Source organism: Odontesthes bonariensis, chromosome 5 (genome assembly GCF_027942865.1).
Source record: "Odontesthes bonariensis isolate fOdoBon6 chromosome 5, fOdoBon6.hap1, whole genome shotgun sequence".
NCBI classification, from domain to species: Eukaryota; Metazoa; Chordata; class Actinopteri; order Atheriniformes; family Atherinopsidae; genus Odontesthes; species Odontesthes bonariensis.
The window spans coordinates 23,798,293-23,816,303 of NC_134510.1; the positions used below are offsets into that span (position 1 = coordinate 23,798,293).

At 43.1% G+C, this 18,011-nt stretch overlaps 2 protein-coding genes across 2 annotated transcripts; one reads left to right on the forward strand and one right to left on the reverse strand.

Annotated features, from left to right (window-relative positions):
• The first annotated feature begins 887 nt into the window (after window positions 1–887).
• On the forward strand, window positions 888–4,870 carry LOC142380767 (uncharacterized). Its single transcript, XM_075466670.1, has 2 exons — window positions 888–1,190; window positions 1,759–4,870. Exon 2 carries the CDS (start codon window positions 1,773–1,775, stop codon window positions 2,580–2,582), a length of 810 nt encoding a protein of 269 aa, XP_075322785.1. The 5' UTR covers window positions 888–1,190; window positions 1,759–1,772; the 3' UTR covers window positions 2,583–4,870.
• A 3,574-nt stretch (window positions 4,871–8,444) lies between these two features.
• On the reverse strand, window positions 8,445–17,225 carry msh5 (mutS homolog 5). The gene is made up of 25 exons (XM_075466500.1): window positions 17,127–17,225; window positions 16,923–17,046; window positions 16,756–16,836; window positions 16,436–16,489; window positions 16,198–16,319; window positions 15,970–16,079; window positions 15,644–15,679; window positions 14,375–14,457; window positions 14,235–14,280; window positions 13,919–14,057; window positions 13,752–13,814; window positions 13,523–13,651; window positions 13,319–13,391; window positions 13,109–13,218; window positions 12,915–12,995; window positions 12,729–12,816; window positions 12,551–12,618; window positions 11,833–11,951; window positions 11,629–11,755; window positions 10,917–11,066; window positions 10,605–10,679; window positions 9,146–9,292; window positions 8,794–8,931; window positions 8,643–8,716; window positions 8,445–8,565 (listed from the first exon to the last, which is right to left on the reverse strand). Exons 1-25 carry the CDS (start codon window positions 17,223–17,225, stop codon window positions 8,445–8,447), a joined length of 2,457 nt encoding a protein of 818 aa, XP_075322615.1.
• Window positions 17,226–18,011: the final 786 nt, after the last annotated feature.

The following is an 18,011-nucleotide window of genomic DNA, read 5'->3' on the forward strand; positions in this document are numbered from 1 at the left end:
TTGTTGGTAATTTGGAGCTGTTCCGAAGATGCGTCTGGCTGCTCTCTTGAGATATTCGGCCATGAAACGGTTTCCTATGGGCAACGTTATACAGGCACAAACTATGCTGTTTATAATTTATTAATTACTGTACACTAGCACTGATAACGTGGAGGTGCGTCGCTTACTTAAAAAAATCCGGGTTACTGTAATTTTGAATTTTTGTCGTAAAGTCTGTGTGTGTTTGTCTGTTGGCTGTCTGTGGTAGTAGCACGATGATGACGTCAGTAACACCCACTTTACGACAAAAATTCAAAATTACAGTAACATCATGTTATAATGTGAAATCAAGGGCCCAATGTAAAAAAAAAAAAGTCTTGTCCTTTAAGTGACCAACCAACTGATGGGTTCACCATCTGTTTGTGGAGGGAGAGGCTCTACATCAAACTATGCTCCAAAAACATTTATTATTTCACTTTGTTCTATCCTTGTCTGGAATCTGTTCTCAAATAAAGTTGTGTTTAATCAAATATTCACAAAATAACAACATAGTAAGTTGAGTTTTAGGCCGTGAACTGTATATTTATGGGGTGGGGGATCGTTGAGGTACACTCGACAGGGGAAAAAAAATCTGTGTAAATAGTTTGAAGTAGTCAGTACAAATGTAAAGTGAACATCATTTGCAGTCAAGTGGAGGGAGTGTTTTCCCCGCTCTCTATGTTTTATGTATTTACATTACAGATGGTTGATGGAAGAGGAGGACTATTCTCTCTGTGACTTCTTTAAAACACTTGCTGGCTGGTGATCGCAGAGAATAAATAACCGGGCTCACCGTGGGACTGGCCTGGACCAGCCAAAGATTCCCACGACCCCTCCTCTACACACACAAACACTCACACACATCGACGAAACAGGCTGCATAGACGCGCAGGCAAGCTGCGCGCAGGCAGAGCGGCAGAGCAGCGCTGCACCACTTTTACTGTTATTTACTATAAAAGCCACATTTCAGGCTCTGCTGTTGCGCCGCACACTGACTACCAAAGCCAAGCGAGGGGTGAAAAACGTCCTCGGGACTGGGGGATCTTGGGAGAAAGTGTGGATTCAATCAAAGAATCAAAGTGAAGGAGTGGGAGGAATAACGCAACTCGGGATTATGTATTTTGATCATGCTGAAGAGCCGGTTTCTGCTCGGGATTTATATTCAAAGCAAGGCAAGTACCCACTCTGACTGTTTAAAGGCTGTGTTAACACAACACGAAGTGAATGAATGTGGAGCAACAGTGTTGTCGATCAAAAGGAATTCAAATGAAACGCTGTAAGATGCATGCGTAAAGCAACTTGAAAGGAAATTGATCATCATCGTCTGCGGTCCCGCTGAATCGCCTTTGTGTCCACTTGCTTGGGGGGGGGGGGGGGGGGCGACGAAATTATGAGTTCACTACAGTGCAATTTTCAGAGTGTTATGACTCAATTCTTATGACTGCAGTGAGATCGTGAAGTGAAATCACAAGATCTTGAACTGGGTCAGTCATTAATGATGGAGAATGAGTGGTCCAATGACAGTTAAGTCCGGGTTAAGGGGGCTGAGTGAGGAGTCTCTGTTGCTCCAGAGGAGGAACTGCAGAGGCATCTCATTAACTCAGCCACATGTCTTATTAAAGCAGCTATTTCCTGTTGTGTGCAATGCAGAGTAAACTGTCCTCTCTCCACAGCCACTGTACTCTTCGACAGATGCTGCATTCAGTGGTTTCATGTTAAACTCTCTCACTCTCTGTTCAGTCTGAGCCCAGAGGATGACAGCCGCCAGTCCCGCCTGCAGCCCCGTCTGCAGCCCCGCCTCCTCCCACTCCTCACCTGGGTGCCTCCCAGCATGCCACAGACACCTGAGGACAACGGAAGCCTTCCAAACCAAGCTGCGCCTGAGCTCTGCCCCAGGTGTGTGGCTGCTGCTGGGTGCGGTGGTGGTGCTGGTGGGGATGAGTGTCGCCGTGGCCGGCTATGTCTCTGCAGCGCCAAAGCCCGTGGCCGGACGTGCCAGCACCCACGTCGACAGGATGAAACTGGCTGGTCCTGTGGTCATGGGAGTGGGCCTTTTCATCTTCATCTGCGCCGCCACGCTGCTGTACGAGAACCGGGACGAGGTCCTCAGACGAGAGAAGCCTGACGACTTGGAGGATCTGAAGGGGGGAAGCTGCTGGGAGGATTCGCAGGAGCAGCCGAGCTTCGGTTGTCAGGATCAGTGGGAGTATACAGATGGAGAGCAGGCATCCTGGGCCTCTCCAGCCCACATACTCCCCCTCTCAAGCCAGAGTCCTCTGTTTCCTCACGCTCTGCCTCACTCCAACAGACACAACATCAGCAGCGGCCCATCACTGCCATCTCCTCTGGATGCGGGAGGAACAGATCAAGAGGAGGTGGGCAGGAAGGAGGAGGAGGAGGAGGAGGGACGGTCCACCCTGCTAACCAGAGTTCTGCACCACCAGGAGCCCACTCCTCGCCCTCCCTCCCCCTGTCTGTCCATCTCCGTCAAATCAGACTCCTGCAACTCGAGTGAAATCAACTTCAACATAAGGACAGAGTCTTCAGAGCTGCCTCAACACTAAACCCCCCTCTCCCAGTGGTCCTGCTTGTGGTGTCTCGTAAAATATGCATGATGAGACATTAAACGTTTCACGTGCAGGCACTCACAGACTATGCATTCCTAAATAAACAGATTAAATGTTTACTGCTATGTTTTAGTGCCTCGGAGTGGCGCAGTTGCTCTGAGTCACGGTCTGTAAAGGCTGTTTTTGTCCCACATCGCTCTCTGACTCACGCACATTTGAAAGATTTGAGCGATGCTGTTTGATGTCAACTTGCCATCTTGTTGTCTTTGAAATCAGCCATGTCCAAACCCCCCCCTCCTCTAAAGCCACCCCTGGTTTGACCATATTTGGACCTGAGGAGCTTTGCTGAAAAGTTATTTGGGTGCCATACTGGGAGATAGACACACTCCCACCCTCCTCTTTCTCACACACTCATCTTTTCCGCAGAAGTTGACTTCTCCTTGCCGGAGAGGTTCACCTAAGAGGAAGAGCCAGTTTAGGTCCTAAATGAATCCTTATCTTATCACGTGTGCTCGAGTCTTTGTCAGGGTAAATTGTGTTTCAGTATAAACAAGAGAGGCGCATAAGGCCACACTCCTCTCACTCGACACCTACAGCCACTCTATAAATACCAGCTGGTGCTTTGAACGCAGGCAAGATCTGGCTTTCTTACTGTAATTCAGCATTTTCTTTGGATTCCGAGTCGGCTGCTCAGCTTTCGCTCAAATGTAGTGAGGTGAGATGTTGAAGAATTTCAGCGAGTGTGTAGAGAGAAATTAGGAACATTTTAAGGGGAAGAATGTAAAGTACCTCTGGTGAGGCTGTTATGAGTTCATTCTGACCAAAAAAAAGGGGTCCTGCCAGTTGAGCAACTGAAGTCTCCCTCTCTCCATCTCGACTTTTCATCTCCTATCTCTTCATCAGATCTCCTACACTTAATTCAAATACTCCTTCCCCCCTCCCAATCCGTGGCCTCTGCAAAGCTGGGGAATAGTAAAAATAGGGTGAAAACAAAGCAGGGGAAAATGTTAGCAGGTACAATTAAGTCAAAATGAGGACGTTTGAACAGGCGGCGAGGAGAGGAGGGTGGAATTTATTTTAATTATCGCCAGCATTTTCTCCTCCAGTCTCTAATTACACAGGGGATCAGTCTGAAGGTTTTTATAGGTGCTTTAGGACTGCTGAGTATTTCCTTGTTGTTTGGGCCCATGCTGGGATCCTGCCATCCAGATGATGACTGAGTCTGGAGTACACAGTCATTTTGTAGCCACATTTCACTCCCTTTAAGCAGCACTCGTCTGTCTCTGGCTGTGTACAGTCAGTGTACAGAGTTGGATATTTGCCCTTTAAAAATTCTCGATGTATATTTCAGCAGCAGGGATGAGATGTCTGAATCTTGACTCAATCTTGCAACATCTTTTCTAAAAAGCAGCTTCGCTCTTCACGCTCTGCTCAGAGTGCGAGATGTTCTGAGGCGTTAGCATTTAGAGAGATATTTTCAGGCTGCACCCAATGATAACTTATTCCTTTTGAAACTGAGACTAAACTGACCAGAGGGAATACTGTAAGCACACTGATGCATGCAGACAGCTCTGCAGCAACGCAGAATTCAAGAAATCCTCTCATAACGTAGATCTATATTTGTGGCAGTGTTACATAAGTCAGCAGTGCAGGTTTTATGCTGCATTGGAAATATAAATGAATCAAATCCTCTCCTCTCAGAGACTATTGCGTTTGCGTGTGTGTGTGCATTGATACATATCTTAGCAGACGGACGGGAAGCAGTAAGCTGCTTAACCGTGCGCTGACTCAGGTCTCGAGCAAATTCTCTGCTCCTTAGGAGAGAAGGAAAGAAGCTACAATCAACACTTTTTTACCGAGACAAAGCCAGCCTGAACAGTCCGGGGTGAAAAAGTGTTTATTCCACTGACAGACGTCACCTGTTTTAGCAGAAAAAGGGGATTCAGCGAAGAGCTTTTCAAGTGAGAAGCACGGACATGGAGGGATAGATGTTTGCCAATACAGAGGACAAACTTCTCCCTTTATTTAACGTCTGTCATTCAGTTCTTTATCAGAAGCAGCGAGATGTGTCACCAGCGTTTTCATGTGTATTATTTAAATGTATATCCTATAAAAACTGCCAATAAAAACCCATTTACATGACATTTTTCATGACATTTAAGGAGGCATAAAATCCTTCTTGTGGCCAAATTTTCCTTTTTTCACTGATCACTCAAGAGATCTTCACAGCTCCTCTAACAAAAAAAAAAAAAGAAAAATTAACTTGTTTGATGATCCACAGCCTTTCAGCAGCTCTGACTGGTGCCAAATAAGTAGCAAGTGCGTTACTGACTAATCCAGTTTCAACCCAGCTTCCGGTTGCCTCAGCAGTCCACATGGTGCTGTCAACAGAAGAAGCATCCTACGCAAAATGAAAGGACTAATATTCTGCGTTTTTGCCATCATGATGCTCACACCTGCTCGAGGTAAGATGACTTTTCCAAAGTTTAAATGTGTGTTGTTTTTGTGTTTTTATAGTCCTTGCAGGGGCCCAGACATGCTTTCACGGGGGATTTTCAGCACTGATTTAGTAGGTGTTAATCCAACAGCATTATGTCTCCTTAATACTACAAGTGCCTGTGCAAATTACTTCACAATCCGACAACTGGGCATGAAATCAAGTCAATTTATGATAGTTATCAATGAGCAACACTGGCTTTACTCATGCTGAAAATCGATGCATTTATTTGTCATGTTTTAAACTGGAATAATCATTTTCATTTACATGAAATAGACTCATTCACGGGTGCTGAAAGCTGTCAGCTCATTACGCAGAACTATAAAACCAGTAATGTTCCAACACAACTCATCTGTATTACATTTGGCAGAAACCTAAAGTTGTTGGGATTTTTTTCATTAATCTGTAGATTATTTCCCAGATAAATGTGTTTTTCTAATCTATAAAACATCAGAAAATAGCGGGAAAAAAAGTCAACCTCATCACTGGGTGAGTCCTTCATATATATATTCAACTTAATCCAATTTAGTCACTTTACTGTAGAGCAAAACAAGCAGGAAAACCCTGCACCTCCTCACTTTTGGAAACAGGAAAGCTTTTGGAATTTTGCTCAAAATAGTTGCTAACTAAGCTCTGCAGCTCTACAATAAACCCTACCTCCATGGAGAATTTAATGAAGAATTTCTCCTGAAACTGATTTAGAGAGGTGTTTGTGGTCACATTGAGGGTTGTAATTTCGCCATACCTCTTTAATACAACAGGGTTGAGCAAGGTACTGCAGACGTACTCGACGATGGCAACAGCACAACATCTGAGTCGAAATCCTCCAAAATTACCATAAGGTTGAATCATCTCCTAAAACAATTATGTAAACTTTCGAAATTTCATCAAGAAAGACTTCACTGCAAGTCTGTTGAATTCTGCTGCTTTAGAAAAAGTGAACCTCATTAACTGGTAACAGATTTTAGGCGATGAGGTTATAAAAAAATAAAAGTGAGGTTGTTCTCCTCCCCTAATGAACCCAGCTCACTTCTCTTTGGTCTGCTCATTCAACTGAGCTCGCACTAACAAGATCAAAGGGGATAAGGATTGTGAGCCTCGCTGAACGCATCTGATGGCCTCGAGGAAGAGATTAGTGACATCCTAAACTACCTGTGTACTAATATGCTGATGTCCACGAACAGGCTGTCTTTAGAGTTGTTTTTGGAAAATATGATGACACTGCTAAAGAGTTTAAAATGAAAGACATCGTGGGGTGTGTGTGTGTGTGGGGGGGGTACATGAAATGGAACCCCTGCATTATATTCTCATGACAACGTTTCCATTATCTGTGGTGTTGACACAAACACAATGCTGAAATGCTCTCTGACTCATGCCAGTTATCAGCTCAAACTGCAGAGTAAACAAAACATTTCCGAGACGCTCGAGTGTTAAACAGAATGTGTCGCAGCGTCGGGGGTTTGGTCCGATTTTCTCAAGACAGAAACTCCAGCACTTGCAGGATTATGTGTCAAATCGTCTGCTGTGTCACATAAATGCCTCAAAGCCCCTTTTGTAAATTCATTCGGTTAATAAATTAGTATTTTCTGCTCCTTGCTTTGTTTTTCAATCCTTAATACATGTACATTTTCATGGATTTCAGTGTTTTTACTCGGATTGCAGAGGCCGGTCTGCTTGATTTAAAAAAAATCGAAATGGCTTGTCATGGTCACTTACATGCTGGTCAGCTGTCAAAGAAACAAATGGAATTCATTCTTCTCTGTACTCTTTTGCTATTGTACTTTACAAAGAAAAGAATACAAAAAATCCTGATGTCAACTGTATTCTTTGGGCTCAGGTGAGGAGGAGGAGCAGCTGGAGCAGCTGATGGAGCCAGTGGGAATAGAACAAGAGGAAGAGTATCTGGAGTGTTTCCGTTGCGACTTGGGCTTGTGGGACGCCTGCTACACGACCGAAACCAACTGCAGCCACGGGGAGCTCTGCTACACGGGCCGTGGGAGGGCAGGTGTGTTGAACAACCTCGCATTTTCTTTATTGGTGTACATTTGTCTGTCAGAATCTATGAGAGAGGATGTACAGTTCTGATTCCCTAAACTGCAAATTCACTGAACGCCATCATCGCCTTGTCTCCTCAGCTGATGCTCTGGATATAAAGACGCTGGGTTGCGTAAAGGCAGCGGAGTGTGACGTGGAGACCGCCGTGGAGGTCTTTCCCAGCAAAACCATCTTCGTCATGACCAAACACTGCTGTGACACACCTTTCTGCAACTCAGCACAAACAGTTCCCATCCACACGCTTTTGCAGCTCACTGTGACTTTCTTAACTACCTGGCATCTCATAGGAGCCTCAACTTGATCAATCAGTGGGGTTACATGGCACTGAAAGGATCGGATAATTGGCTGAATTACACTAAGAATGAGTTGAGCAAGGGTAATTATCCTTGGATAAATGGCGGTGAATGAATCGAATCAAATTCAGGCATTCGAGAAAATGGCGAATGAAGAGCAAGATGAAGGTACGTCCCTCTACATTTCGTTTGTGATGAGCTGCTTATTGCACAACGCCGCATTCTCCATCGCGTTGTTTGTTTCTTTCTGACGGCGACAACAATTGTAATATCGTCTCTTCCGACTTCCGGTTCACGACCCCGGGAAAAAATCTCGAGCATGCGCAGAACGCAAAGTCTAATTCACCACGTGCTTCACCTGTCTGCAAACAGGTTTAATTTGACTTTCAATCGAGTTATCTCGGGGTCTTAATCCGATCCGATCCAATTTCTTGTCAGATTAAGGTGTCTACATGCACTTAACTCAATCTTGTTGTAATTTAGCCAATTATCTGATCCTTTCAGAGCCATGTAACCCCACTGTGTGTGAACCCGCGCTCGTTTGTTTTTGCCGTCAACAAGAGCGTGTGAAGTGATGCTTAAAGGACTTCAACCATATGGCGAAGAAGGACTGCCAGCTTCATAGAAGTTTTGTACTGACTAATAAATAAAGAGACACTAGGTAATTATAGCATAAAAATATGTATTCATTATATAATTTATTATTGTATTAAAATAAACCCATTCTGTTTTTTGTAACACTGAAAGCTTGAATATGTCCAGACAGCACCTAAAAACTATGAAAGAGGGCTTTTTTTTCCCCAGGTTTGTTTTCTTGCGACATCAACCATTGCATCACACGTAGGATCATGTTTCTGTGTTGCCATCAAACAAAAGAGTTTCAGTCATTTAGTCTGCGTACCTCCTTCCTGATGCCTCGGAGCTTTTTCCGATACCCGACCAAAACATTTACGAATAACTGAACAAACTGACCATCGCGCTGTACAAACATGTTTGCTGGGGCAGCAGAACTGCTCAGCTGTGGTTCAGCAGCTCTCCAGCAGAGGGCAGGAGCTCATCTTTCATGAAACTCTGCAGATCCAAGTCTTTGTCCTCCAGGTCCAGATTAAGGAACTTCTCCACCACAGACCTGCATCTGTAAGGCATACACACTGTTAAGCCTCTACGCACAGGTCTTTAAATGACATCTTATTGAATTAAAGGTCAACCGACCTCTTGGCCTGCTCATCTGAAGATTCTTTGTCAGTGCGTTTGATGGGCTTCCCTGTTCTGTAATGTTCAGACACCTTAACAAACATAAAGTCACCGTCAGTCTGTGAACGTGCTTCTGTGCATCTCTCGCTGCGTATTTGTGAGCGTTTACCTCCACCGCTCTGTGTACGAGGCCAGTTGGCAGGCCTGCCAGTGTAGCGATGTTGGCAGCGTAGCTGGACTGGCAGATCCCTTCCTTCAGCTGGTACAGAAACACTAACTCATCTCCATCCACGGCCGTCTCCAGGGTCTAACAAACACACACACCAACACACATACACGCAAACACTTAGTCACATTTGCAAAAGGCTGTAAAATATATATGACTGTTTATTTTCTAGCTTGTCGTTTGGAAGTTAATGCTGTCAGCACAATTCTGCAGCATATTAGGGTAGCATCATTAAACACACATGCCTCAGGCAACATCGCATCATTTAGTTTGCTCAATTAGTATCAGACCCTACCAGAAAAGACAGCAGTCTGTTGGTCGGTAGCAGGTCCAGCTGCAGCAGACTGTGGAAGTTAGTAGCCAACAGGATGTGAGGAACATCCACCAGAGCCTTTCTCAGCCAGTAAGAGATTGATGCAGCCAGTAAAGACAGTCCATCCACCTGAGGGGAACATTATGCCTCTGTGAGCAAAGATGAAGCTGCTTTTGGTCAAACTAGCCAGTCTTAATCCAGGTTAAGCTCTTTAACAAACCACTGACAGACCTTCCCTGCAATTAGTGTGCAACTAAATCATTTATCAACAGGACGTTAGAAAAAAACGTCTTAGTTTAATTGATGTTAATGTCACAGGTCACCTTTGAAAGTGACTTACAACCAATGATCACGGCACAGTAATCCTATCAATGTTTAAAACGACTGTCTTGATTATTCTCGCTGTTCTGCTTCATTCTGAAATTGTTCACATTTACTTTGATACTTTTCTTTTTCTGTTTTTACTCTGTCTACACGTGTCAACCTGCACCACCTACAGGACAGCAAAGTGGACGAGGCAGTTAGGCTCAGCAGGAAGAATTTGTCTTCATTTCTGACACTGTACTGTAGAAAAATATGTAAGGGGCTAATCTACACGTCCGGTGTCTTTGTTACGGCAGAAACACGCTGTGAATACTTTCCGTATTATCATCAGCTTGTTCGTTTATATTTTGAGCAACTTAACAAACAGTTATAGCATGTGATGGAGCAGCTTTTGAATTCATTTGGATAATGTTTGATTCTCCCTGACTTTTGGCTCAGATTTAGGTCAAATATGAGGCCCCTCTAATGTGTCATTCAGATGTTTTTTTGGTGCCGATCGGTTAGTTTTCAGCGTGGCTGAGGTTTAAGAGGGTTTTTGTTGAAAACACTCGCCTGGTGCAGATGAGAGTGTGGCGCTAAGTGAGCAGTGAAACTGATAAAAATAAAAAAAGCAAGGTCGTAGCCAGACTGCTAAACAAACAGCAGAAACTCATTAGGAAGCTCTTGAGACTGAGCAAAGCTGCAGATTTAATTGCTCCATTAACGACGAACGACCCTTTTACCCTTATCAGTTTGTTCTCACATTTTTATCCGATATCATTGTTAAGTTGTTATTAGATTGGTCCATTTTTACCTCTGATTCCCACACCGTTACTTTAGCCTTAGATAAACAGAATTAGCTTTGACCTTCACTCCGTCTCTCGGGTGTAACTTGGCAGACAGAGATGGATGACACTCTGAGCAGCCAGAATTCTTCTCTCTTCTTCTAAAGCAATAATATCAGTAGCTTTATTTGTTGCTATTTATCTGCTGCAGGTGACACATGTTGCCCCGACCTGAGGGTCTGTTTGTGCTTCACATTAACGACACTGTGTTCTCCTTTATTATGCGTATACACGTGAACTCGATTCACAAAGTGCTGGAACAGTTTCTTCTTACCGTGTTAGTTCCTTCTTACCGTGTTAGTTCCTTTTCCAAATTCATCTATGAGAACTAATGAGTTGCCAGTACTGTTGTTAAGAGCCTGGGCCATCTGTAAAAGAGAGCATCAAACTGTTATACTGCACTTTGTTCTTTTATTGTTCGTGGGTGTGCTGCTTGTAGGAAAAAACAACCAGTGCTTTATAAAAAAACATCTTAACAGGTGGAGAGTAGGAGGTGAGCTAGAGAGCAGCAGCGATGGTACTTTGTGTATTCTATTTGTTACGCCCACAAACACACTGACACACACGGTCGTGTTTAAAGATGTGCGTGTGCATGTGTGAGGTACCTGGTTGAGGTCTATCATGAAGGTGCTGAGGCCCACAGACACAGACTCCCTGCTCTGCATGCGGGTGAAGATCCCGTCCACCAGACCAATCTCAGCCTCCTTCGCCGGCACGTCTGAGCCAATCAGAGCCATGAACATAATCAGACCCACCTTGCAAAATCAGAGGAAGAAACAAGTCAGTGACAAGTACTCTGGTGGGGATTTCTGTTGGAAGCCTGGAGCTCTCTGCACTGAGTGTAAAATAAAGACGATCTCATTAAGAAAATCCCTTTATTGTTATCACAGTTCCCTAAATGTTGGAAATGTTTTTCCTCTTTTCTGATGAAGTAACAAATTAGTTCAGGGACTCTCAGTACAACTAAATAAAGTTAAATGGTTTAAAAGACACAAACAAATATTTTGAATCGTGACAACAGTTTATGGAGTTCTGAGGAAAACTAATTTGGACGACAGATGCAGATTAATATCTGTTCTCCCGCTTGTGTTGCTACACTGTTCCTTAGCGTATTAATGCTGGATTAGTTTAGTTGTATCTGCTTGTCTCGGCCCTAAAACGGCTGAATTTCAGGGAAACAGGACTGAAGCCTGTACACACTCAGCCACATACAAAAACAGAGAACTGACCCAACAGAATATTATTTAGTTTTATCATTTTTAACTGTGACTGAAATTGTTATACTTGTATGCTGTGATCAAGGTCAGACTTTCGTACCTGTTTGAGGAAGATACTCTTTCCGGATGAGTTGGGACCGGTGATGATCTTGACTCTGCCCTCTGTTTCAGAGCTATGGAAGGAGTTGGCCACAAACACAGGAGAGCACAGCTCCAATAGTGGGTGTCTGCAAAATCATTAGTACAGAGAGGTAGGATGTTCAGCTGCATATGAATAATTCTCACCTAATGTGTGAGCGCCCACCTGCCCTGTGTGATTACTATCTTCCTGAGGCTGGTAAGCTTGGCTGAGGTGTATCCGTACTCCTGGGAGGCACTGCTCAAAGCCATCAGACAGTCCAGCTCAGCGGTGAGATCGATCACCTAAACAGTAAAAACAGTGAATGTCCGGGTTAACGGAGCGGGCTTCCTTACCAGAAACGGTACAGCTGACTACATCAAACACAAACTAGTTGCAACCCTGACGCTCTAAAGCATGAAAATTGAGATGGAAGCGTCTTAATTAAACATATTCAGGCAAAAACATTATGATTTGGCAAATAATAAGCACATGGAGAACAAATAAGCAGTATAAGATGTTGTATTTGCTTTGGTTTAGGACTTTTCTCTAAATGTTGATACTTTTTTGTACAAAAAACTATGAAGCAGTGAGAGAAACACGACCGCTAATAGTTAACAGTCTGCCTAATAATTATTGGGCAGAGTTCAACTAAAGCAATAAGTGTAAACACAATAATATTTTTAGCATTTTTCCCTCAAAAATAACTACATTTGCAGTCATCTGTTAAGAGATACGGGATCAGGACGAGCTCTATAATTCAAGTTAATTACAACAACATCCGCCTCCACACATTAAAAGCACTGCTCTGACACAATAAACACAATAAATATCTTTTTATCAGAGTAGGGGGGGTCATGTTTTAAACACTGGAACCTGGAAGTGCTCGATGACGCCCACCGACCTGATGGAGGGAAGTGGTCCTCTCAAGGATGGCATTCTGCAACTGTGTCATCACTGCTGTCTCCATGTCTGAGAAACAGGATGGTTATCATGGGGAAATGATATCTTGAGATAACGCACGGATGAGTTGTAAAGTCATCAGTAACACTATCAAGTGATTATTAGTGAAAGAAAAAGACCTCTTATGTCACAGTGCAAGTCTCCTAGGAGGTCGTCCAACTCCCTGGTTCTCTGGCTGCGGTAGTGAAGTCGGTCCTCTGAGAGAAACTACACCAACGCGCACAAAGATAAGCTTGAGAATCGCACAAATGAGCCATTTTGTCTTCATTTAGGAGCAAACAAATAATGCAAGATCACAAACGCACCATAAAGTCAAGACCCTCCATCTCAAAATCCTCTTTCTCCACCATACTAGGCAGCCGAGGCACAGACAGCAGGAATCCAATCTGTAACAGAGTTTTCCCCGTTTACACAATGTTCGTGATACAAAAACATGAATCTATGCGACGACACAGAAGTATATGCCAATATGGGGTATTTATATAAATAAAGATGTGACCAGAGGGATGTAGATGACACAGCAGGAGGGGATTCGAGGGTCCAGGTGTTCAAGCTCTCTTCTGGCAACATCAGTGAGGAAGTCTGATAGCCCCATCATCCTCCTCTTCTCTGTCACGAGTGTAAGAAAGGCTGAGCTCGTTTCAACTACCAAGTCAAGGTCACAACAGCTTAACTGTAAATAGTTCAATTGGTATTTGACTGAACCTACTTTCATCGATGGAGGGATCCACGTTCGCTTTGATGGTGAAGCGATTCTCCTCTAAGCTGGTTTCGAAATCCACCTGCAGAGGTATCGTAACCTCATTAAGACGACTGTAAATCATCACAAGTTACAGACTATCTCAATCGAATGTTTATATTTTGTGTAATAATTGTGTGTGTGGGGGGGCACAATACAACTGTAAGGACTCACAACTCGACTGATGAGAGAGGCGATATAGTGGAGGTCATCAGAGAACCCTTCACTGATATCACGAAACAATTTAATGGACTGAGGCAGGTGTCGCACTGTGTCCCTGATACACACCGCACTGTAAACTGTCTGACAAACAAGCACAAACACACAGTTTCGTTACTATTTTGCAGAAACTGACATATAGGACAGGTAAATATAGTAGCAGTGTCAGTATAGTGGTTCAGACCTTGTATAGACTCTGCCAGTCAGTCACTTTGGTGTGAGAGAGAGACATACGGCGCAGGAGACTCTGCCACACAACCACAAGCACACGTACATGGTAACTATGATAGAAATGTTTAAAGTGACATCTCAGAGGGGGCTAAATGATCACAAAGACAGAGAGTATGTTACCGGTATGTTTCTGATGTTACGCAACGAGGCCTGCAAGGTATTCAGGATGTCCGAATTCCGAGGAGACGAGAAGAAACGTATGACTTCCTGTCTCCTGTGTAACACTGCCAGGTCATTTGTAGGTCGCAGAAACCACTGACTTTGAAGGAAAGATGTCGCTTACACTTATTGACCAACAACAACACGAGCTTCACATCTGTCAGAGTAACCACGTTAGATTTCCATTCCAACACATAGAATTAAAACAATCTGTTTCCTCATTAATTAAGACAGATCATCATGTTTAATTGTCAACGGAGTCAGACTTGTTTCTCACCGCAGCAGTTTAGAGCCAAACTTGCACCTGCAGCGGTTTAGTATCCCTGCGATGCACAAAAAGAGCGATTATTTCATGTGAACAGCTTTTAATAGGAAAGAGCAATGCTGTCCTGAACTGCTACTGTCTGAGGTACACACCATAAAGACTGAGTCCTTCCTTTTCACCTGACTGCAGCTTGTACACAGACGGGTGCAGATCTGATTTGAAGATCTGCAGCACACTGAAACAAATGCATTTGTCTTTTTCCAATTTCATTTCAAACTAAACCGACTTAAACTTTTGTGACTTTACACAAAGTGAAAACAATATATTTGACCTAATTCAACTAAACATTTATTTGAGGAAAGTTACAATAAAGAGAAAACAATAAGGTGGTGGTTCACAATCCAGGTCCTCGGGCCCGCCCGGTCTTACCCGCTCAAACACACCTGATTCAAATCAGTGGGTTGTTCTCAGGCCTCAGCAGAGTTGGGTAAAGAGCTGATGAGCTCACCCCTTTACTTGAATCATGGTTATAGTGGAAGAGAAATGGAAAAAAAAGACCTTCTACTGTCTTTATAAACACTTTTTACTGACCGTTAGAAAAAGTCATGAGGCCGAGAGAGATAGGAGACATTTGTAAGGATCTGTGTTGTGGGTCTGCCGCTGTGAACCTACAGCTATTTAAAAAAAAGATTCCCTAAAACTTTATTCCTTTAGTCCTTTATTCTAATGCAATCTTATCAGGTTGTTTCGTGGAAGCTTTATCGTATACTGTAAATTATGTCAGTATAATAAGATAGAACTCATTGCTTTATCAAGGTTTGTATGAAGGAAAAGCCACAAAAGTGAGATATGCTGCTATCACAGGGTGCCCACAATCATCTCACTGCCCTCATATTTATTTGCATGAATCACAGCTATCGCAACTGATGAGCAGTGCTTCTTTAAAAATTGCTGCCGCTAGGAATTAAGGGACAGAATGAACTCCTTGATTATAAACTGGCCCTAGGAGTGAGTGTGAATGGCTGTTTGTCTAATTTTTCTCTGCGTTTTCCCTGTGATGGACGGGCGACCAGTCCAAGGTGTACCCTGCTTTTTACCTGATGGCAGCTGGCAACCCTACCCCTAAGCCCCAATGGATGGATGGATGGATTGGATTATCTCCTTTCTGTTCATTAATGATGGTCTTGTGTATCCTCTGTTAAAGGAGACAATAAAGGAAGCACTGAAGCTTCTTTCCATAATATTTATAGAATTCAACCATCTCCTCTCATGGCTGCCAATTATTTATTTCATTCAGTTAGGAACCTGTAAAAGGTTCTATAAAACCAGAACCCAGGTGTGGTGGAGCCTGGAAACATGTTAGAAATGCAGAGGAGGGCCAGAGGACCAGGACTGTCCTTTAGGAACGTGTTAATACTTACCTATAGGTGTCTCTGTCAATGAACACCACACCTTTCCTACATGGGGAAGAAAGAACGGCTTCAGAGAAGAAACAGTTTTCATTCATAAAAACTTCTGGATTACATTTGGCAGGTTTGGTTTGTTGATAGAAAGATCGCAGATACCCGTACACAATGAAAACAAAGAGCCACAAATCTATGCCAAAAACCTGTGTAGCTAAATGAAGAGCAGTAAGACGTCACTTCATATTGATAAAACAATCTTCAAAGTACATTATTATGAAGACTATATTATCAATGTCAAATGGATGCATGTGTGGGTGATAACATTTCTGTGTGTGTCTCACAGCGTGTAGGCATGAAACTGTAGGACTGGAACTCCAACACTGCTGTCTTCCAGCTCTACTCCCACTCTCCTCCTGTCCAGACATTTTAATAGTGCACCCACTGCCCTAAGCTAAGCAACACAAATGCACACACACACTCAAATACAAGAAAATGATGGATACTGTAGTTTTTTTAGAAGCTTCTGCAGAGCAGTCAAGGATACGTTGATATACAAACTGCTGGCTCACCATCAGAGGCGAGTCAAACGTAATACAGGAGGAGAGGTAAGACATCTTGTCTTTTTCTGAAATGCCCTCTGGAAGGAAAGGCAAATGGGCTGACAGTAGCCTCTGCTTGCCAACCTCCAAACCTACAAAATTAAAAAGAGATGCATCATATTTGTGGAAAATAAGTACATGTCCATGCAAAAGTTCTGCCTGACAAGTGATGAAGAGATATGGATTTTGTTGATGGGTTTCTGTTTACCAAAGTCCACATATGGGTAAGTGACCACCTCTGGTTTGTGGTGTGGGTTTGAACCTGAAATCCAAGAGGCCCGTTTAGAAAAGCTTTATTTACTGGTTCCACGTCGAGTTTTTTGAATGTGCTCAGGAAATTTAGAAACAGTGTATAACGGCTATACAGTCAATCTTCCCCTTATCACACTAACTAGCTACAGTATCAAACATCGCTAATCTACTTGAATTCCCTTGACCCAGAAACAGCTCGTTCCACATCACATCTAAACAAGAAAAACACTTTTCCTGTTCTCCATTTAAAGATAAGTTTTCTTTAGCAGGGCTCACCGAGTTGCTGCAGGTAGCGAGTCATGCAGCGTTCCTGCTTTGCACTGGTAATGATTACATGGGGACCGACCTCCTGAATGACTGAACAACCGAAAAACAAGACTTGATGTACTCCACATTAAGTAAGGCAAAGACTATTATAGCTATAAAAAAGGTGTTTTGTATACCTCTGGCCAGTAGATGGAGATCATGGTTATCAGGAGAGTCTGCCATATAGTGTAAAGAAGAGTCTTCACTGTCATAGAAGCAGAGGCCCACCTGCCCGTGTTGTACCAAAACACTCAATAAAACCTACAAATATAAACACAACAGTTTATTTACTGCTCTATGTATCTACAATTCTACTAGGGAAAGCGATGATCTGTGCTTACTGTAGGCGAGTCGTCCTCCTCCTCTTCGTCAGGATTCCTGCCAGGGGCCCCAAAAACTACCCCCCCTCCTCCTCTCAAAGCTTCCAGAGCAGCTGCCATTAGTCTATGACAAAGGAATGAAGTGATATAAACAAGCCATCTTGTACTCTGCAGGTCTCATTTGGAGTTGTGTATCTGCTTACCTGGTGAATGCTAAACAAACATTCACATTCAGTGGTTTTACATGCAGAGCAGATTATGTATCTCTTTTTTTAAATAATACATTTCTTTAAAAACTGCTGCCTATCGCCAAGATGTAACACTCCACAAATCTCTAAAGATGATAGGACCTTTTCCTTCTTCTTGCTAATAATACCACTGAAGTACCAACAGTAGTAGGTAACTGAATCTATGGGTCACAGGACCGGAAGCGAGGTTACTGTCGAATAAAGCCCAATGATGACAGTAAAGTGAACTTATGACCGCACATCTCTACAAAACCGAAAGCGACCTCACAGTTATGCTGTAATTCTCTTCACCACTACAAGCTTCATGTTTTCTTCAAATTATTATTTCATACACTGTTATACATATGTTGCCGTAGCTAGCAATGTTAGGTGAACGATGTATACCAGCTTAATTTACCTTTTTAAAAGTTAACACGAGGTACTTATACACGAAATTTCTCAACGTGTACTTACATGTACTTTTAGGTATTCGTTAGTGTCATATACCTGTCTTATATAGGCTAGCTGTTGAAGTCCGTCTAATATTAAGAGGCTAACGTTTTAGCGTAACTGAAGCTAAACTTCAAATTTCCGCGCGCTCCTGCTCGTCCTTTTGTTGTCATGGCAGCATCGACCAGAGGATGTTTAACTGAAAGCAGTTAGCTAGTTAGCTTGATAG